The sequence below is a fragment of the Myotis daubentonii genome, chromosome 3 (assembly GCF_963259705.1).
Source record: "Myotis daubentonii chromosome 3, mMyoDau2.1, whole genome shotgun sequence".
Taxonomy (NCBI): domain Eukaryota; kingdom Metazoa; phylum Chordata; class Mammalia; order Chiroptera; family Vespertilionidae; genus Myotis; species Myotis daubentonii.
Window position 1 is genome coordinate 190487248 of NC_081842.1, and position 20953 is coordinate 190508200.

Below are 20953 nucleotides of genomic sequence, written 5' to 3' on the forward strand. Positions count from 1 at the left end.
ATCGGGGCTGGCAACTGCCTCTCGCACCTGCTGCCAGCACTGGAGCCACTGCTTGCACCTGCTGCCAGAGCTGGTCCTGATCACTCGGTGCTGTTAGTGGATATGAGCGGTGGCCACCAGCCCCAATTGCCCCTGAGGGCTTCTCCACCTGCTCCTGCTCCTGCTCCTGAGAGGCGATTGGGGCAGCAGCCACCACTCGCACCCTCTGATGGTGCTGGGCCCGCTCACACCCACTGCTGGCGCTGGCCCCAATTGCTCCGCACTGTCAGGGGTGCGAGTGGGGCTGGAGCTGTCAATGCATGGGAGCGGTGGCAGCGGGAGCAGGGCTGCCAGCAGAGAGGAGACCAGGGGCCAGGTGGGAGGGGCCAGGTGGGGGCGTGGAGGATGAGCCAAGACCCACCCCTGTGCCCACCACAGCCTCACGGCCCACAGTTCCTTTCAAGGTACACGAATTCATGCACTGGGCCCCCAGTCTTTTTTATAAATTGGTTCTGGGTCAATTGGAAACTCTCATGAAAAAATATTCACCTATACTTCTAGATCACACTACTCTCAAAATTCAGTTTCACATAAAACAGATCTAGTTCTAGCTGGTTTGGCTCAATGGATAGAGCATTGGCCTGCAGACTGAAGGGTCCCAGGTTTGATTCTGGTCAAGGGTACGTGTCCAGGTTGCAGGCTCCATCCCAGTGTGGGGCATGCAGGAGGCAGCCGATCAATGATTCTCTCTCATCATTGATGTTTCTATCTCTCCCTCCCTCTCTGAAATCAATAAAACATATTTTTAAAAAAGAAATGTTTGAGGTTTAGCAATAAAAATAAAAACACAGCTTTAAAAAAAAAGATCTAAATGTGAAAGGGTAAAAACAATAACTCGTCTAGAATTGCTGTGGTCATGCCTAGCTATTGAGCACTTGAGATGTGCTATTCAGTGTAAATTTTTTTACTGGATTTCAAACACGCAGCATTTTAAAAATTGCACTAAAAATTTTTGTGTTGAAATAAGAGTTTAGATATATTGGGTTAAAGAAAACATTTTAAATGTTAATTTTGTTTCTTTTTACCCTTTACTTAGATATCAGAAAATTTTAAATTATGCATGTAGCTTTCTTCATATTTCTGGTTAAACAGTGCTGAGCTAGAAGGTATTATAAGAAAATATCTTGACATATTTAATTAGGAAAAAATGTCTTAAGTGGCATTTACAAAGCACTAACCACACAGGGAAAGACTGAGACATCTGACAACAATTAAATGTTAAAAAGACAATATTAAGTAACTTTTAGTTATCAAAATGCACTATAAAGGGACTGAAAAAGGCAAGTCATACAATGAAAACATAAATTTGCAGCACATACAACTCTGAAAGGGCCTATATACAAAGAGCTCCATTTTCTTTATATACTTGATATACTTTGTACTTCCCTCCACTTGTTTTCTGAGTCATGTAGGATTGGTGTTTTCTTCATTATATGTTTGTTTGCTGGAAGCTTTTTGATTACTGCTTCAATTTCCTCCATAGTTATTGGCCTATTGAGATTTTTAGCCTCTTCCTGATTAAGTTTTGGAAGGTTGTATTTTTCTATGAATATGTCCATATGTTTGATAGAATAACCAGAAAAGGCATCAGGGCCTAGAGATTTTATATTATGGTTTTTCAATTAAAAATTAAATGTTTATATAAAGCATGGCAGAATTTCCACCTTTTTTCAGTTCTGGAAAATTGTATTTTTACATAAGTTATCCATTTTGTCTAAATTGTCAAATTTGTTGATAAAATTGTAATATTTCCTTATTGTCCACTTCATGTCTGTATGAGGTGTAATGATGTCCCATTTTTATTCATTATAATTGTGTCTTCTTTATTTTTCTTTAGTCTAGCTTATCCATGTTATCAGTATTTGAAATAAAGAATAGTTTTTGGCTTTCTTGGTTTTATCTATTGGTTGCCTATTTTCCAGGTAATTGATTTCCACTTTTTATTCTTTCTTCTACTTATTACATTTTTATTAAATTTATTTTCTTCTTTTTTCCAGCTTCCTATGATAGAAGCCTAGTCCACCAATATTGTACTTTGGTTCTTTTCTAATACCAGTATTTAAAGCCATGAATAGTCCTTCTCCTCTCCCTCCTCTTCTTCCTCCCCTTCACTCCCTCTCCCTCTTCTCCTCCTCCTCTCCATTTTACTGTTCCACAAATTTTCACACTTCATGAACCTCAACCTATGTTCTCTCAACAATGCAATATTGCCAGGCTCAGCTTGGGTTTGCCTTTCCTCGTTTCAGAAAGTGTCTCCAGGCAGAAAAGTAAGGCAATTGTTGAGATCGTCTCATCTGTTCCCTTCTCTCTAGAAATCACAGCCCAGCGCAGCTTGTATCCGATGTCGTTAGCCAACAGCTGTTTCATGTATTTTGTCTACTTGTTTGTACCAGGAGGGCAAACCCAGGCCCAGTTATTCTATTGTGGTTAGAAGCAAAAGTCTTGCTTTATTTTTTCACCCTATATTTAGCCTCCCCCCTCTCTTACCCAGATATTAACTCTGTACCATGTAGAATTGGTCTTATACCACATAGATTGGTCTATTTGTAGTGTGTGTGTGTGTGTTTATAATTTTTATTATTGATGAGAGAGAGAGAGAGAGAGAGAGAGAGAGAGAGAGAGAGAGAGAGAGAGAGATTGATTTGTTGTTCCATTTAATTATGCATTTACTGGTTGATTCTTGTATGTGCCTTGAATGGGGATCAAACCCACGACCTTGGTTTATTGGGATGATGCTCTAACCAACTGAGCTACCCTGCCAGGGTTGTTTGTAGTTTTAATTAATAATATTAGATTATAAACCTTAGTCTTTTCTAGATTTTTCAATCAACATTGTTTTTAAAGGTCTGTCCATAGTGCTGTAGTACCTCTATGTTGTGGTTCTAACTATTGCATAGTTGTTTCACCAACATATAATGTTCATCTCTTTATTTGTTACATTTTGTTTTTCTTAAAGTTTCATGCATTCCTTGTTAGGTTAATTCCTAGATAATTCAGTTTGTTGCTAATGTGAAGGCATTTGACTTTCTGGTTGATTCCCTGTTATCTGATCCTAATTGAAAAGTAACCCAGAAATTTCAAGAAAAATCTGCAACCTCAGACACTGGATGAGATGGAGGGCCAGGACAATTATGTTTTTCATCTCTTCAGTATTTCTCAATACACAGTCTCAGAGTTTAGAAGCACACTGATAGCTTGGAATGCACCAAGATAAGCAGAAGCTAGCCCCACAGGCAGTGGGATGGCCTGCACTGGACTAAGCTGTTATGTTTAGAGCTCATATCAGGGAAACACAAAAATGTGGAACTGGAATGGGAAGATGAAGCTATTGCAATTCCAACGCCTCTTCCTTCTGAGCTTCCGCCTAGCCCTAGTCCTGTGTGGAGGAAGGGCTGGACCACTGGGTCCAGGCTGAAAAAATGTCAGTTTGGCTGGGACCTATAGTCTTGCTAATTGTCCCAAAGCTAACAGTGTGTCTCCTTAGCAGAATGAAGGTTCGTTTTATCCTCAGCCTTAGGAAGGTAGTGAAGACTTTAGGAGGCTATTTGAGCCTCGCTAGGAAAAGGGACCCACGCATGGCTCACAATGACAAGTAACAAAGGTGCTTCTCCCACTCAACCAGCATGTGATGAAATGTTTGCATTTCTGATGGCTTATGTAATGATGTAAGCAGAAGAAAATCACAGTGCCAACTGGTCAGACATCCAGCCAGCCAGCAAACATTTACCAAACACCTACATCTGTCCATACTGTGCCAGGTATTAGCAATACAGAGAGGGACTAGATATAGTTCTTGTTCTCAAGTAACTTAGATATAAACAAAATAGTAAAATATTCTAGTAATTGTAGATTTGGGATAGAGCATGTCACGAAGAAAAACTAGACTAGGGTCTAGAGCAGCCGTGGGCAAACTACGGCCCGCGGGCCAAATCAGCCCGTTTGAAATGAATAAAACTAAAAAAAAAAAAGACCGTGCCCTTTTATGTAATGATGTTTACTTTGAATTTATATTAGTTCACACAAACACTCCATCCATGCTTTTGTTCCGGCCCTCCGGTCCAGTTTAAGAACCCATTGTGGCCCTCGAGTCAAAAAGTTTGCCCACCCCTGGTCTAGAGAGTCCAGAAAGACTTTTGAAAGATGATTACATGTGAGCTCATTATAAACATTGGGTAGGTATTCCCCAGGCAGACCACACGGGAGAAAGCAGAGCTGAAAAAGCAAGGATGACGTTGCTTGCTGGGCTCAGGAAACTGCAGACATGTTCACACAACTGTCATGTTCAGCACTGTGTTCCCCAGACCTAAACACATCCTGGAACACACTGTGTCACGAATGAATGAGTGAAGGAAGGAAGGACGGACACACGGGAAGAGCACAGGCTTTGGAGTCAATGTTTAGATGCTTACTTTTAAAACCGACGGTGGCTCCTTTCTTTATGCTAGGCCTGTTTTTTGTTCTTTTAGAATAAACTATCCTATCTAATAAAAGAGAAACATGGTAATTGGCGTACGACTGCTACCCTTCCCATTGGCTAATCAGGGCAATATGCAAATTAACTGCCAGCCAAGATGGCGGCCGGCAGCCAGGCAGCTTGAAACTAACATGAGGCTTGCTTGCTTCAGTGATGGAGGACTCCAACGTTCCCCGCCTGCCACTGCAGGCCTCTGAGCTGCAACTCTAAGCAACTATGTAACAAATATAGAAGCTAAACAAAACCCCAGAAACCTGCTTTAGTCCGCCGGGCTTCAGCCAGCAGGATCGCAACACTGTAAGCAAAGGCCAGAAACCTACTTTCAGCAGCGGAGGCCTAAGAGCTGGAGCCAAGCCTCAGAGCTAAAGCTGGCCCAGAATAAAAAAAAAGAAAGAAAGAAAAAAAGGAGCGGTTGGGAGCTTCAGTCACCCCCAGCCTGAAAACAGCCCTCAGCCCCTCACCCAGACTGACCAGGCCCCCAGTGGGGACCACCACCCTGAAGGGTGTGTGACCAGCTGCAAACAGCCATCATCCTCTCACCCAGGCTGGCCAGGCACCCCAGTGGGGACCCCCACCCTGATCCAGGACACCCTTCAGGGCAAACCAGCCTGCCCCCACCCGTGCACCAGGGCTCCACCCTATATAGTAAAAGGGTAATATGCCTCCCGGCACTAGGATCAGCGTGACAGGGGGCAGCACCCAAACCCCCTGATCGCCCTGAGGCTCTGTGTGTGACAGGGGGCGGGGCCACAACCTCCCTATCCACCCTGCTCTGTTCATGACAGGGGAAGGCGCCCCAACGCCCTGATCAGCCCTGCTCTGTGCCTGATAGGGGGGAGCTCCCCAACCCCCTGATCGCCCTGAGGCTCTGTGTGTGACAGGGTGCGGCGCCCCAACCCCCTCCCCCGCCCCCAACGGGCCCTGCTCTGTGTGTGACAGGGTAGAGCCATAACCTCCCCATCGGCCCTGCCCTGAGTGTGACAGTGGCGGCGCCCCAACCCCCTGATCGGCCCTGCTCTGTGGGTGATAGAGGGCAGCGCCCCAACCCCCTGATGGGCCCTGCTCTGTGCGTGAGAGGGTATGGAGCTCCAACCCCCCTGATGGGCCCTGCTCTGTGAGTGACAGGGGGCAGTGCCCCAACCCCGATTGGCCCTGCTCTGTGCGTGACAGGGGGTGGCGCCGCAACCTCCCCATCGACCCTGCCTTGAGTGTGACAGGGGACGCTGCCCGAACCCCCCAATCGGCCCTACCCTGAGCGTGACTGAGGGTGGCATCACAACCTTCCTATCGCCCTGCTCTGTGCATGACAGGGGGCGGCGCCCCAACTCCCCAATCGGCCCTGCTCTGAGCCCGACCAGGGGCTGCAGCTAGGGATTGGGCCTGCCCTCTGCCACCCGGGAGCAGGCCTAAGCCAGCAGGTCGTTATCTCCCGAGGGGTCCCAGACTGCGAGAGGGCACAGGCCGGGCTGAGGGACCCCCCCCCCTCCCCCGAGTGCACAAATTTTTTGCACCGGGCCTCTAGTATTATATAAGGTATCTAAGAGTAGTCAAATTCATAAAAGAGAAAGTGATAGTTGCCAGGAGCTGGGGGTAGGGGAAATGGGGAATTGTTTAATGGGTATGAAAAAGTTCTGGAGATGTTCTCACACAATGTGGATTCACTTCACACTACTGAACTGTGTACTTGAATGGTTCAGATGGTAATCTTTTATGTATATTTTATCACAATAAAAAATAAACAATAAAGTCCCCCAGTTACTTAAGTTAGGAAAGGGTTATTCTGTCTATATTATCACACAATGATCTGGGCCAGAATGTGTTCTCAGATATGAGACCCCTGCTGTTTTGTGAGAAAGACATAGAGGGCTGGATTCTGGGCATCAGCTTTGAAGTGAGAAAGGTTTCTTTGTTTCATATTTTTTCTCATTTGTAATTTTAATCAATGCATTGCTAATTCATTCCGTTTTAACTATTTCTTATAAGCACCAAATTTACATATATATTTTTAATATATTTCAAAGAGGGAGAGGGAGAGAAGGGATAGAAACATCAATGATGAGAATCACTGATTGGCTGCCGCCTGCACGCCCACCACTGGGGATTAAACCTGCAACGCGGGCATGTGCCCTGACGGGGAATCGAACGGTTACCTCCCTGTTCATAGGATGACACCCAACCATTGAGCCACACAAGCTGGGCATAAGCACCAAATTTTAATATCTAAGTTAACTTTTTGGGGAACATCATAGAGACTTTCCTCCAGAACAAAACAATGATATTCATTCCTCCAAACAATCAAATTCAAAGTCTAACAAAACAAAAAACACAAGAAAAGCCCATACATTTTTTAAAAGTAACAAAATCACATTCTAGGGGTTCATTGAGCAGCCTTCGTCAAGCTGTCTCATTATCTTCAGCTGGCTTTCATAAACAAAAGCACCCTAGCTCATAAAAACATACATGTTCCATTTGCTTTTTTAAATTAAAAGTAATTATTAGACTAAAAAAAAAAAAAAACACTTGAAGAAATTCACCAGCAACTGCCTGACTCCATTCCATGGCATGTGCAGCATGTGCAGGTCAGGAAGGCTATCTGCAACATACAGGATTAGGGCATACTGATCTTCAAGGCTGAGCTTTCTTCCAAACGGTGTAAAATACCCACAGCTCCAAGTATGAAGGGACACAGACCACTTCCTTGGAGAATTCCACCGGGCAGTAGAGGCATCCAAGCTGCTGTTCGTAGAGTGAAAGGGCTTCCGTCAGGTTGACACCGTTTCCCTGCGTGAAGTATTTCCCGTCCTGCTTCAGGACCCTCATGGACAGGTCCAGGATCAGCCTGAGGAACTCCCACGTGGAGTCCTGCTCCGGGGCTGTGGAGATGGGAACCGCCGTCAGGTCGTTGATCACATAGTCAAACGCTCTGCCCTCGCTGGCGTACCTCTTCAGCACCGGAACGCAGTCCTCCACCAGAACCTGGTAGCAGTCTCCCGTCAGCTGGTCCAGGACGTCGCCGCACGTTTTCCGCATGTACTTCTTACACCCGTCGATCACCATCTGGTCAATCTCGACCATCGTGGCCATCCTGGGCTTCAGTTTGACTATTTCGCATAAGACGCCTCCATCCCCGCCTCCCAGGATCAGCACGTCTTTGCCAGCGTAATCCTCTCTGCCGCTGCCCATGATGGCATGGGTGTAGACCCAATCGCTCTCCGCCAGGTTGATGTCCCCGCTCAGGATGAGAATATTCCCGTACTGCTTCGAGTGCAGGATCTTAATGTTCTGATAGGGCGAGTCCTCATCATACACCACCTCGTCGATGTCGTACTCCACCAGGCGGCCGTCGGCCGTGGGCCAGTACCGGTCGATGGCCCCTCCTCGAACGATGGGTGGCAAGCGCTTCGCCCTCCCAGGGCTGCCCCGACTCAGGTCTTTCATTCTTTCCTCTACTTCGTTCAAAAGACTGTCCACCTCCGTGGCTTGCGCATCGCCGCCGTAGCTCTGAAGGTCCAGCGACACCAAGCCATGCGGGTAGATTCTCAAGTTGGCGAAGCTGCCGCTCGCGCTGGTGTAGGTCGCTAAGCAGCCATGGTGCTGCCAGGTGTGCAGCGACTCCGTCATGCCCCGCGCCCGGAACACGGGCCGCAGGGCTGCGAGGACGGTCCCGTCGCGGGCTCGGGCGCCCGGCAGGAAGTCCAGCGTGCGGTGCCGCGCGGCGGCCATCCTGCGGCCCGGCCGGAGGGGCGGCGGCGGGACTCCGTGCGGGGGGAGAGCGCTCGGAGCCCTTCCGAAATCTTCTGTCGTAAATGACTGACCCAGGTGGGTCCCAATCACAAGTCCACGACCGTCCCACTCGGCCGCGGCAGGGAGAGTCCTTTTCCGGTCGCATCCAGGGGCGGTCCCCGTCATCGGCTACGTCCAGCGAAGCGGCGGAAGGTGAGTCCGGCGCCCGAGGGGGCGGGGCTTGGGGAGATTCCGGGAGGCGGGGCGGGCGGAGCGTCCTGGACGCTGTTGCCTTGGAGACAGCCGGACTGCGTGCCCGAGGGCGGCGGGTGGCCCGGCACTCGGCGAGCGTCTGGGGGGGCGGTGAGAGGAAGCCGGGCCAGACCCAGCCGGGCCAAGCCCATGGCCGGACACCAGAAGGGAAAGGTGATGCTAGATGAGGTGCGTCACAACCAGATCTTGCGGGAATTGTACCTCAAAGAGTTACGAACCCAGAAACTCTACCCGGAGTATCACGTGAATCCCCTGCGCAAGGGTGAGGGGTGCCGCGGGGTTGAGGAAGGGGAAAGGGGGGCGCTGGGAGGAGGCTGGGAGTACGGGGTGTGGGGGGCGGGGAGGAGGAGCCGCCCGGTGCTGGTCAGGGGGAGGCGGGGTTGGGGCGGAGCACGGTGGGGAGAGGCCTTCTCTGCGCCCCCCCCCCCCCTCCGCCTAGACTTCCGGAGTTGGGACTTCTGGCTGGGAAGAGGGGTCGGGGTGTCTCCCCCCACATCGCATCAGATATATTAGATGTGTTTAAATAGTCATGATGAAATATTTTTGTTGTAAAAAAGTTGAAAGGCTTTTTATAATTTTGTTTTTGAAGTATTCTATTTGGCAGGGTTTTATGTATTTTGTTTTGCCGGTAATTTTTTTTAAAATATATTTTACTGATTTCTTACAGAGAGGAAGGGAGAGAGATAGAGAGTTAGAAACATCCATCAGCTGCCTCCTGCACACTCCCTACTGAGTGTGTTCCCGCAACCAAGGTACATGCCCTTGACCGGAATCAAACCTGGGACCCTTGAGTCCGCAGGCCGATGCTCTATCCACTGAGCCAAACCGGTCAGGGCAATTCTGGTTTGTTTTTAATGAGCAGAAGTTTGAGGGGTTGTGTGTTTTTTCCAAGTTTCTAAATTGCCTTAGACTTTTGGAAAGTTCAGGGGTAGTGGACCCAGGGCCCATAGTGTCCCCTGGATAAAATGGCCCCACCTTCCACTTTGCACATTCCTTGGGTGGTCCTGTAACATCACCTCCCCCTGAATGCCATTGCGGCTCAAATGGAGCCCCAGACCCATTTGCCCAAACACTTCCTAGCTCCCCCTTCCCCTGGACAACCCATGGGTGCCTCCAATTCACCAGTTCCCCAAATAGGCACATCCTGCACCCCCTCCCTACCTGCTGCTACTTCAGAATATCCTGTCTTAGCAAAAGTCACCACAACCGTTTGCTCCCCCAAGTTAGAAGCCTGGAAGTCATCCTCCATCACTCTCTCCCTCACTCCTCATCTCAATCCTCAGTCCTGGTTATTAACATTTCTTTCACCTGCCCCTTCCCGTGTTCCTTCCTCAGTGAAACACGCCATCGTGCACATGGAGACATCTCACCTCTCCTCACTTAATTCCGCCCTCTAAATAGTGCCTGCGACTGCCTCTCTCCATGCTCACCCCTGGGCCTCAGCAGAGCCTCCTCACTCCTGCCTGGCCTGCTCTGCTGGGCTCCTAACTACTCTTTTCTTCCAAGCCCCCCTCACCTCCAACCTTGACACTGCTGGCTAGAGAGCTGTGCTAAAATGCTAATTTGATTCCCCCCCCCCCCCCCCCATGCCTCTGCAGAAGCCTCACTGGCCCCACAGCTTCTGAGCTGAGGTTTGAACTGATCTGTGGATCTGGCTCTGTTGCCCCCAGCTTCATCCTCACTCCCCTCCCCACCCATGCACTCTTCTTTTGAGAAATATTTCAGTGCCTACTCTGCACCAGCCACATGCTCCCTTCTCTCCCATCGTCTAAATAAATGGATTTCCTAACACATCCGGTCATTCCCAACCTCTTTACCTTCATAACAATTGTTCCTTCTTCCTGAACTTCTACCCCAACTTCTAGGCTAAATTAACTCTAGTCGACTGCAGCCCAGATTCATAGAGAAAAATGTAATGTCATTTTTAACGTTAAAATTGTATATATTTAAGGCATATTACATTGTTTTGATATACATAGTGAAATGATTACAACAGTCAATCTAAGTAGCATAGTCATCTCCTCACATAGTTACCCAGCATGTGTGCATGCACACACACACAAAATCTAATGTCTTCACTTTTCTTACAATTTAACCTGGTTTTCCAGTGGGAGTCCCTAACCCAGCCGTGGGCAAACTACGGCCCGCGGGCCGGATCCGGCCCGTTTGAAATGAATAAAACTAAAAAAAAAAAAGACCGTACCCTTTTATGTAATGATGTTTACTTTGAATTTATATTAGTTCACACAAACACTCCATCCATGCTTTTGTTCCGGCCCTCCGGTCCAGTTTAAGAACCCATTGTGACCCTCGAGTCAAAAAGTTTGCCCACCCCTGCCCTAACCACTAAATTCAGGATAACAAATTAATGTCTAATTTTGTTTAGGTTTGGTCCATTCCAACAATTTAAATAATCCCTCGGCAGCCTCCAGGCTTTCTAGGGAAAGCATTGCTCTCCTAACTCTGCCCCTTGAAAACATGATGAATATGGTCCATTGTGTTGGAGTGAGAAAATATTAGAACTGGTATTTATGTTTACTTTTATGTAGAAAAAAAAAGAACTTATGCTTTGTTAATTGCTGATAATCATAGGGATGTAGGCTCAGGAGTTTGAGATAAGATGACTTTGGAGACCACTGGTTCCTTCTGGCCTCTGCTCATTTCCTCCCACTCTCTACCTCGCTCCCTCCTCTTGAATTACTCTGGCCTTTTACATGTGTCTCAAAGTCACCAGGGTCACTCTCGGATTCTTCCCATGTCCTCAACCAGCACAATCCCTCACTTTATGCAAGACTCTGCCTTAATGTATCTCCCATCCCCACCCGCCCCCAACTCTCTACCCACAGAACCTGCTTTATTGCTCTGCATCTTACTTGGATTGGCGTGAAATGGTTTATTTGTATATATCACCACAACTAGAATGGGAGCTGAGGGCGTATGGGAACCTTCCCTGTCTCCAGGGCACCAGTAATTACCAGCTAAGTAGATGTCTATGGATTCTGAACCTCTATTACCATGTGGTCTCACTCTCTGTCTAACCTTGTTTGGCTGAAGGGTGTCTGCATCCCCGAACAATGATGTTGTCCAAGAGAATGGTCTGCAATGATGAAAATGCGCTGCCCGAAATGGTGGCCATCAGCCACATGTGCTATTGAGTTTTGGAATGTGCCTAGTGTGACTTAGGAATTAATTTTTAATTGTACTTAAGTATTCAAATTCAAGTAGCCACATGTGGCTGATGGCCACGGAACTGGACAGTGACATTCTAGACTATGAGGTCCTTGAGGGCCTTATTCCCTCATGTCCAGCACCATACCTGACATGTGACAGTCACTGAGGAAATACTAAGTGGGTGTCTGGCCTACTGTGGGTCTTAGGGCAAGGATTCGTGTTTTAACGTGAACTTATGATGCTATTTCCTCTCTAGTTCACACAATCACCAGAAAGCCCATGTCTTGGCATGATAACCTGGAGGAACCTGCAGATGGTAGGTCCTGGGGTTTGAGAACACCACTGACATAGAACGAAGACAGGCAGATGGCTGCACAGTCCTCTCAGGGGAGTCTCATCTTGGAGCAAATAAAGTCCTCTGCTTTGATCATCTGAAAACTGCGCTCATACTATCCAAGCTCATAAGAGATGGACATATGCCACCATAGTTCCAGTTTATTAACTTTCAAGCCAACAAACATGTTTCTAATGACCATAACATTGCATTCATTCATTCATCAAACATTAGCTGTTATAAACACAAATTTTGGAATCATACTTAATTCAAATCCTGGTTCTGCCGCTCATGAACTGTGTGACTTTGGACAAGATTTTTTTTAATTTTTTTTATTTTAGGAAGAGAGAGAGGAAGGGAGGAAGGAGAGGAGAGGGAGGGAGGGAGGGAGAGAGAGACAGACAGACAGACATACATTGATTTGTTGTTCCACTTATTTATGCATTCCTTGGTTGATTCTTGTATGTTCCCTGACCGGGGGTCTAACCCAAAACCTTGGAGTACCAGGACCACACTAACCAACTGAGCTATCAGACCAGGGCCTGGGCAAGATTTTTATATCTCCCTGAGTTTATCTCTTAGGGTTGTTGTGAGGATTAAATAAAATACTTAAAGTGTTTAGAACAGTATCTGGTACATGGTGATCAGTAATTGTAGATTCATGTAATTATTTTCATCATTACTAAGTAATAGTCACTATGTGATAGTACTATGTGATGGGGCTGGGGAGGAGATCTCATCCCATAGTGAAGAAGAGACAGATAGATTAGAGACCAGGACTGGGATGGCAACAGCATAGAAAACAGGTGCCTAAGTCAGGCCGTGGAGTTTTGGAAAGTCTTCTTAAAGGAGGTGGGCACAGGGTGATGAGGAAAGACATTCCGAGTTACATGGCAAGGCACAGAAACGAGAGACACCACCATGGCCCTAGAACTATGAGTAGTTTGGCAGGGCCACAATCTATAGGTGGACACTGGCCATGTGTGGGAATGAGGGAAGAGAAGTATTTTATGGAAAGCTGCTCTCCTTCCCCTCTATGTTCTTAGAGTAGAACACGATGGAGAAAGGATGTAGGACATGCAGGAGGATGGGTTGGGAGGTGTGGGGTGGGGGGAGCATGAATGATCACACAGCAGAGTGGAGACAGACAAGTCAAGTGAACTATCAAAAGAGCATAATTAAAAAGGTACGGTTCTCATCTGTAGTGAAGACACCAGCCTAGGTAAAGGACAGAAGCTGGGGCCTTGTAGCAATAAGAAAAATAACAGACAGTGAGGTCTTGAAAGCCAGGCAGAAGTTCATTACTAGCTCCCTCATGCTAAAGATGAGCTTGGTCGGATGCACAGGCCCTTCAGTCACACCCCTTCAGTCCATTCTCAGTCACCTCGCTGAAGTGGGTATTTGCCTCCCATTCTACAGATGAGCAAAGTGAGACCCAGAGAAGTTAAACCCCTTGACAAGTGAATAATAGAAGATCCAGAATGTCCCACTAAAAACCCCAGTTTCTTCCTGATGTCAAACTGCCTCTCTCAAATTGAGATTTGATAAGGTATGAATTAAAAATGAAAATTCTTTTGAGTCCTTAAGCTGTGGAGCTACAAATATACCTGGCGTTGGCAGCCAGACTTATTTCAATACAAAAGGATTTGACCTTTTTTGTTTTTTGTTTTGTAATCCTCACTGGAGGATATTTTTTCCCTATTAATTTCTAGAGAAAGTGGAAGGGAGGGAAGAGGGGGAGAGAAAGAGACACATCCATTGGTTGCCTCCCGCACCTGCAACTGAGGTACGTACCCTTGACCCTGGAAATTGAACCCACGCCCCTTCAGTCTGTGGGCTGACACTCTAACCACGGAGCCACCAGCCAGGGCTGACTTGACCTCTTACAGCCCTCCTCCTCCTCTTTGGGCCACAGCTACCGTGTCCAGTCTCATCCGCGCCTCAGGCCTTTGTGCTCACGCCGGCAGGGGTGTACTTTGCCTCTGCCTCTTGCTCAGGGCTACCTCCTGCTTGACATCCAGAGAGGCGTCCCCTAAAGATCCTGTGGACTTAGCCAGCTGACCTGTGTGTGCCCCTCCGACTGCCCCTTCTTCACAGTTCGCCTCACTGTTTGCCACTGTTGGGTTTGCTTGTGTACTTGTACATTGTGTCCCCTTTCCCCTCTCCTAGACTCGGGGCTCCAGGAAAGCAGGGACCATGTGTGTCTCACTCGGCTCTCCCTCCGGGGCCCAGACAGTGCCTGGCACAGTTTGTGCTGAGCATGTATTTGTTGAAAAATGCATGGAGGAACCAGACACCCTTGGCATGAGGCCCAAGAAAGTCTCCGAGCCCGGTGCTCTGCCTCTAAGGAAGGAAGTGTCCGAGTCAAAAGGGCACAGGACCAGGTGTCGCTCCCAAAGGCTGACTTTCTAACTCATGCCCCCTCCTCCAGACAGGTTTCTGAATCTTATTCACCACACTGCCCAGGGGCCCCGGAAGAAGTACCCAGAGACACAGACTGAAAGCCAAGAAATTGGGTGGTTCTCAGAGCCCTTGGTAAGTGTCTCCTTTACTTAGGAAGCTCGGAGGCAACAGAACATGGGGGCTGAGAGAGCAGAGTATGGACCTGCTGCCTGGTTTCGAACTCTGGCTACCATTTGCGAGCCGTGTGACGTTGAGTAAGTGACCGAGCTATTTTGTAACTCAGTTTTCTCCGTGTAAACTGGAGATATTACAGGACATATCTCAAGGTTATGAGGAATAAATGAGGTAGGATTTGTAAGGTGCAAAAACAGTGCCTGCCGCATAGTAAGTCCTGTGTGGAAGGTTCGGAGTGGGCCGGGGTCATGCACCTATGACTTGAGGCCATAATGTATCAAAAGAAATTTTATGCCAGGCACCTGGGCACAGGTGGGCTGAGTCCGAGAAAGGAATAGGTGGAGACAGAAGGGAGAGAAAGGTTTTTATTAGTCCTTGCTGGCTGCAAGCCATTCTGCTGACGTGAGGGTCCGGTCCGTCCTTGGCTCCTCCCTGTGCCAGATGTCTGGCTGTTATCAGGCTATGTGGTGTTCAAGGCTGCAAGCTTTCTGCAAGATATCTGCTAAGCACAATCCGTTTTCTCTGCCCCGTTTTATTCTCTTTAACCCTTTCACTGGGTAAGTGTTGATTGAACAAAGGTTGCTGAAAACAGACTGCTAATTTGCTCTACCAGTAATTAGTAGGCTGGTCTTGGCCATGTCACTTAACACCTCTAAGTTCTGCCCCTCCCCTGTAATGTGGGAATGATAGCAACAGTATTCCCCTCATTGGATTGAAAGGTCCCACTGCCTACAAGGAGCCTGTAGCCCGTCACCCTAAATGATACAGGGCTTCTGTTACTAAAGGAAAAGATGTAGACTTTTAAAGAGACATCTCAAAGAACTTCCTGCCAGTCTTGTCTTTTAACTCCGCTCTGTCTCCATCGCATAGAGGTTTTGGTTTTTAAGGAGGCAGTGTGCCAGTGTTTTGTATTATGGTTCCTGGGTTTTGTGCCTTGCTTAGGAAAACCTTCAACATCCTGAGTTACAAAACAACTAATTTTTCTTTTACATTTTCCCCTAAATGTTGTGTTTTTTAACACTAGGATTTTAGTGCATCTGTATATTTTGTGGGTGGCAGGATGTTCCACAGCTGTATTGGAACTTCCTTCATGGCCTCAAAGGTGCCACGAGCTTACACGCCCTGTATCTCTACGTGTGCTAGTCCTGCAGCCCAGCTCCGGACCCCAGCCACTACTCCTTGGGGAAGTCCTGCTCATCCTCTGACACAGCTCTGGAGTCACCTCTTCCATGAAGCCCCACTAAGGGATTTCTGCCCCCCACTGGCAGAGTTGGGCACTGCCACCTGTGCTTCTGCAGCACCCTGTGCCTCTGCAGCACCCTGTGCTATTACAGCTCAACTCAATTCAATGTTACATGGTGGCTCTGGAGCCAGATAGCCTAAGTTCAAATCCCAGCTCCACCACTTTCTAGCTGTGTGAACTGAAACTCTGAAACTCCATTTATTTACTATCAATTGGGGATAAAAATATCAATACTTGAAGGTTTGTTGTGAGGACTAACCAGAAATGTATATAACTTGCTAGGAGAGTACCTAGCACAGGTAAGTGCTCAATAACAATGGGCTACTATGCTGTCAATGAATAAAAGAAGGCACATGGCCCCACCGAGAGCCGTCATGTGCTTCCCCTGCCCCTTGGCTCACTCCTGGTTGCCTCTGTCCACTGAGTAATTCTGTAGTGTACACCCTTCCCTCCCACTCCCCATTCCCGGTCCTTCTCTTATTTCTATATGGGGGCCTGGCTTCTCCACTGTTTCCACACTCCAGCCTGGGGCTAGTGGCTCTGCCGCAGGACGACTGCACGGGCATGGGATGAGTGTCTCAGTAAGTCCGTTCAGCCAGTGAGGAGAGAGCTAATAGCTGCACCCTTGCAGCAGCTCCTCTTCAGACAGGGGGGCCTCGCCTCGAAGAGAGGAGACTTTGGGAGACAAGGTGAGGGTTCCAGCGGGAGCCCCATCACTTTCACAGAGGAGCTGAGTCTAGAGGAAGAGGCTGGGGAAGAGACAAATGTTCAAAGGGAAGTAGGGGAGGATGTGGGCATGTAGGACAGGGAGGAGTTCACTTATAGTGAATAAAAGGAGGATTGTGAAGGAAAGAAGGCGAATGAAAAATCATCCAAGTTAGATAATTTTGCAACTTCTAAAAATATTACAAAGCACAATAATTTAGCTCACTGTTCTTTGCTGTGTTTTTTAAAGATAAAGGCCTGGCTCCCGTGGGTACAAAGTGTGCATGTGGAAATGTATCTTTGACAAGCACATCTCACAGCAGGCGCACCATGCAGTGACAGTCACTAGTGTGACTGCTGTGGCCAGCCTGCCCTGCTCAACCCCCTTCGGCCTTGCAGATAACGGATTGCGGGGGCCCTCACATCAGGTCTCCACCATGGAGTTGTGAAGGGTCTGCAAATAAACTAGACATGTTCATCATTATAAACTGGAGGCACTGCCACAAGATGGCGCTGGTGGCATAGTGAGAAAGTATACCCCAATCCCATGACATCCATTTGTGCAAACAAAGTTAATTATGCTGGAGTTTCAGAGTGATGCACTAGAGGGCACAAAAGGCTTGATCGGCCCCAAATTCACTTAGGGCTCCCTGCCCCCTGGCAGAACCTCAGCCTGCACAGGAAGAGAACTCCCACCCCAATAATAGGACACGGGGGAAGCACACTCAGTGAATACCGCTCAGCCTCTGGTCTCCTAGTAACTTGTGCTGAATGTGTGTCCGTCAGGTTAATTGCACAGTGGAGCTCCTATACCATTTACATGCCAGAGTTCTCACTCTCACTCAGTCCTCTGTGTAATTACAACACATTCATTCGTTCATTCACAAATATGTGCAGAGTCCCTAGTGTGTGCTGCTTACTGTTCTAGGTGCAGGAATAAGCAGTGACTAAAACAGCACCTGCCCCCTGGAGCTCACGTTCCAGTGGGGAAAGAGTCCACAGGCCTCCAGCGTGGGCAGTGGGAAGGAGGGCAGCAGCTTTGCAGGGTATTCTCTCTCCATCCTGTGCCTCTTTCGGTGTCAGGGTTGTCTTCATTTCGCAAACTGGGCTTCGCAGTGAAAAGAACCAGGGTGGGCATCAGCAGAGTGGGCCTTGATTCAAGTCCAGGCCCGTCAGCTTCAAACCCAAGTCTTCCCCCTTCCCACAGGCTGCTTTCTGACACATTCTCCCGTCTAGGTCAACCCAGAACGCGATGACGCCAGGCTGAATCACTTCGCGGTCTACAGTGACATCACTCTGTACAAGTCTAAAATGTGGAGCTTGGGAGAAGATGATCGCCACAAGTAGTTCGCCAGCAGTGGTGTCTGCCCACCTTCCATGTGCAGAGTGTGTGCTGCCCAAATAAATAAAGGTCCTTCCTTGAAAGTCTAACCTTCTCCTATCCAGTCTCACCTTTTTCCTTTCTGCCCATGTCCACTGGTTCAAGTCCTTAACCGTATAAACTAGTCAGAGAAGTTCCATTAAAGATGGAAATCTAACTGCAAAAATATCTCCTCTGCCTCCCCAGACCCTAGTAAAGGAAATAAAGAGATACTGAAAGTATGAATCCACAGCAGAGAGAACACTGGTAACCAAGAACACTGATGGGGAGCTAGAACGCTGGTGAAAGAGGGTGTAAGCCACCAGAAGCAAGCTAAATGGGACACCTCTCAGCCCAGAGCCCACACCCAGTCCTCCTGGGACCCTTAGACAAGGCGAGTCTGAAGCAGGGAAATGACCGTGGATGTTGGTGAGGTGACTCTTGGCAGCCTCTCGATAGATCTGAAATGGGGGCTGCTCACCGGTAGGCCCACTCCACACACACCAGCATCCAGGCAGGTAACATCTCCCACGCTGGAGGGTCATTCTTAGAGAAATGGGAAAGCCCAGCATCAGGGAACTAAGGAAAGCACAGGGTAGGACGGAGGTCTGAAAATCTGAGAGGGAAGGTTGAATCCCTAGCCCACACCTGTACATTTTTGCCAAAGGTTTGAAGCTAATGGAATCCTCTGTGGAAAAATAGAACAGCTCTAAAGAAAAGACCCCCACGCGGACCCACTTAAAGATCCTTCAGAAGAGCCAGGGAATGGCCAGTCTGGGAACACAGGGAGGACATGGAGGCTCCATGCTCCCTCCCCGCCCTAGGCCGTAATTATGCTGCAGTTTCAGAGCAAGGCGCTGTTTCTCTGCCGCTTGGCCGCTGAGAGGGTGAAGCCATCTACTGCTGAAACCACTCCTGCGCTGAAAGCCTGCAAAGCTGCGAGCCTCTCCCCGGAGGCATCTTCATACAGTATCCTGGACGAGGCTAATTACTAATGCCTGAGTGGCGATCTAGAAATGGGCCAAGATCCTTTTGCTGTAAGGCAGCAACTTTCAACCTTCTTCACCTCATGGCGCACACAAACTACTAAAATTCTGCAGCACTCCAAAAAAGATAATTTTTTCCAATCTGACAAAAAATAGGTATAATTTTGATTCTTTCACACCAAGCAGCTATTGGTGTTGTCATTTGACAACCTAAGGGAAATAGTCAGGTATTGCATGTTTTAAAAATTCTGAAGGACACTGGTTGAAAATCTCTGCTCTAAGGGATCCATGGTCAAAGACCAGGGCGTGGCATGGTATCATAGGAAGATATTTCCTTTCTCTGGTTCATAACACAGAGCTCCTAAATCCCCAGCAGTCTCATGTAATAGCAGTGACAGCAATGCTTTTGTTGTAACGAGTTGACTCTTGGCAGCCTCTCTAGGTAGATCCGAAATGGGGGCTGCTCACCAGTAGGACTAAGCATTGCTTAGAACCTTGGAACTCTCAGTCCCACCACCAACTTCTGAGGAGAAAAAGGGTTGAAGATTGCCTTTCTCACTAATGGTCATGATTTAATCAGTCGTGCCTCCATGGTGAATCCTCCATAAACCCTGCTAACTACAGGGCTTCTATGTTTGCCACCACTTCGTGGTGCTGGGAGGGTGGTGACCCAGAGAGGCATGGAAGCTCCTTGCACAGCCCCAACATTTAAAAAAATGTCAAAATTCATGAAGGTCACTTTGCATGGTTCCAGCCAGTGGTCACTTTGTGGTCCTGCTTTACTGTGCAAAGTGAAGACTCTGTCTTTTCAGAGAAGCCGGTGAACAAAGTAACAGTTCTCTCTCTCTCTCTCTCTCTCTCGTGATATTGGGAAGGTGAAATGTGGCTGCTCTATTTAACGAAACACAAGCAGGAGACCATGAGCACTTTCAGAGCTAAGGACGTTATGATGAAAAGAATCTGGAATCTACTCTTACAATTTACACTGGATCACGAATAGCCTCACCTCTTCGCATATCCATTAATCCACTTTTTATGCTTTCCTCAAAATATATTCATGATGAATAAATTTTTCTATTTTTGTCAAACTATTAAACATCTTGTTAAATGTGTAAGAAAACAAAAACATAAAACATTGAGAATCAAATGTTTCTTGTAAAAAAAGTGCTTGCCTTCTTTTTTTTGTTGTACATGACATGGAGCAGGCATCGTTTCTACTCGCCAGCAAATTGCCTTGCTCATTTCTAAATTTGGTTTCCAACATTTCAGCTTTTCTACTTTCAATGTGACCAAGTATCTCCTAGAGTCCCTTCCATGAGATTTTTGCCAGTGTCGCTGTTTCTGGGACACCTTCATCGCTTCCTCATTATGTCCCCCGGTGCTTGCTGCACAGCTACTCTGGAAGGACAGCAGTGTCACCACGCCCACCTCGGCTGATGTCAACTCCATTTGCATGCTTTTCAGATTTGGCTTCTAGCCTTATCACTTTCCACTTCTTTACTGCACTTTCATCTTCATTCATCAATTCTCTCAATTATCTACTTTTGCAAAATGCCATGTAGGTTCACTGCTGGGCAAAACAGAGGCAACACAATTCCACACATTGCTTGTTTGTGCAGTGACCAATCACCTAGACTTTGTAATCATTATGCATCTCATCTGTAATTCATGAAGTCATTTCGGACTGAAAGGCTAATAGAAGTTACTACTTTCTGCAAGTTCTCACAGTCAACAATACTCTGACAACTGAAATTTGAACAGTGTTGTTGAAAAACTATTACTTAATTGCACTTGATAACTGAAACGCATGGATATTGGAACTGAACAAACCAAGAACAGCCTGTCCTGGGGACTGGGGACTGCTAGGTTGCTACCTTGCATTGCATGAAGCGGTATTCTAAAGAATATGAGCAATGACAGTACCTGCACTGATTACACTTTGAGGGCCAACATGTATGTACAGTAATAACTTACTTTTGGCCTTACCTTTGTGAAATGCTGTTAACCTATGTTCTTCTTTCTTAAAACTCTCAACATCTTCCAAACATAATTCAAAGTTTCTAACGAA

General features: G+C 47.4%; 2 protein-coding genes and 1 long non-coding RNA gene across 4 annotated transcripts; 1 reads left to right on the forward strand and 2 right to left on the reverse strand.

The window, feature by feature from the left end:
• Positions 1-2628: 2628 nt before the first annotated feature.
• Positions 2629-4518, reverse strand: LOC132231168 (uncharacterized). The gene is made up of 2 exons (XR_009451998.1): positions 4145-4518; positions 2629-3923 (listed from the first exon to the last, which is right to left on the reverse strand). It is a non-coding gene; the product is annotated as an uncharacterized LOC132231168 (long non-coding RNA).
• A 2189-nt stretch (positions 4519-6707) lies between these two features.
• Positions 6708-8453, reverse strand: LOC132231169 (spermine synthase-like). The gene has a single exon (XM_059689823.1). It carries the CDS (start codon positions 8420-8422, stop codon positions 7139-7141), a length of 1284 nt encoding a protein of 427 aa, XP_059545806.1. The 5' UTR covers positions 8423-8453; the 3' UTR covers positions 6708-7138.
• A 64-nt stretch (positions 8454-8517) lies between these two features.
• CFAP144 (cilia and flagella associated protein 144) lies at positions 8518-17970 on the forward strand. 2 transcript variants are annotated; one of them, XM_059689824.1, is made up of 4 exons: positions 8522-8771; positions 11937-11996; positions 14446-14549; positions 17776-17970. In XM_059689824.1, exons 1-4 carry the CDS (start codon positions 8639-8641, stop codon positions 17884-17886), a joined length of 408 nt encoding a protein of 135 aa, XP_059545807.1. In that variant the 5' UTR covers positions 8522-8638; the 3' UTR covers positions 17887-17970. The 2 variants fall into 2 exon arrangements, with proteins under 2 accessions (XP_059545808.1, XP_059545807.1); XM_059689825.1 differs by lacking the exon at positions 11937-11996 and having other exon boundaries at positions 8518-8771.
• The last annotated feature ends 2983 nt before the right edge of the window (positions 17971-20953 follow it).

Coding starts and splice junctions, on each gene's coding strand:
- CFAP144 (XM_059689824.1), top strand. CDS start 8,639: ATGGCCGGACACCAGAAGGGAAAGGTGATGCTAGATGAGGTGCGTCAC. Junction 8,772..11,936: donor CGTGAATCCCCTGCGCAAGG/GTGAGGGGTGCC, acceptor TTTCCTCTCTAG/TTCACACAATCACCAGAAAG. Junction 14,550..17,775: donor GGTGGTTCTCAGAGCCCTTG/GTAAGTGTCTCC, acceptor TCTCCCGTCTAG/GTCAACCCAGAACGCGATGA.
- LOC132231169 (XM_059689823.1), bottom strand. CDS start 8,422: ATGACGGGGACCGCCCCTGGATGCGACCGGAAAAGGACTCTCCCTGCC.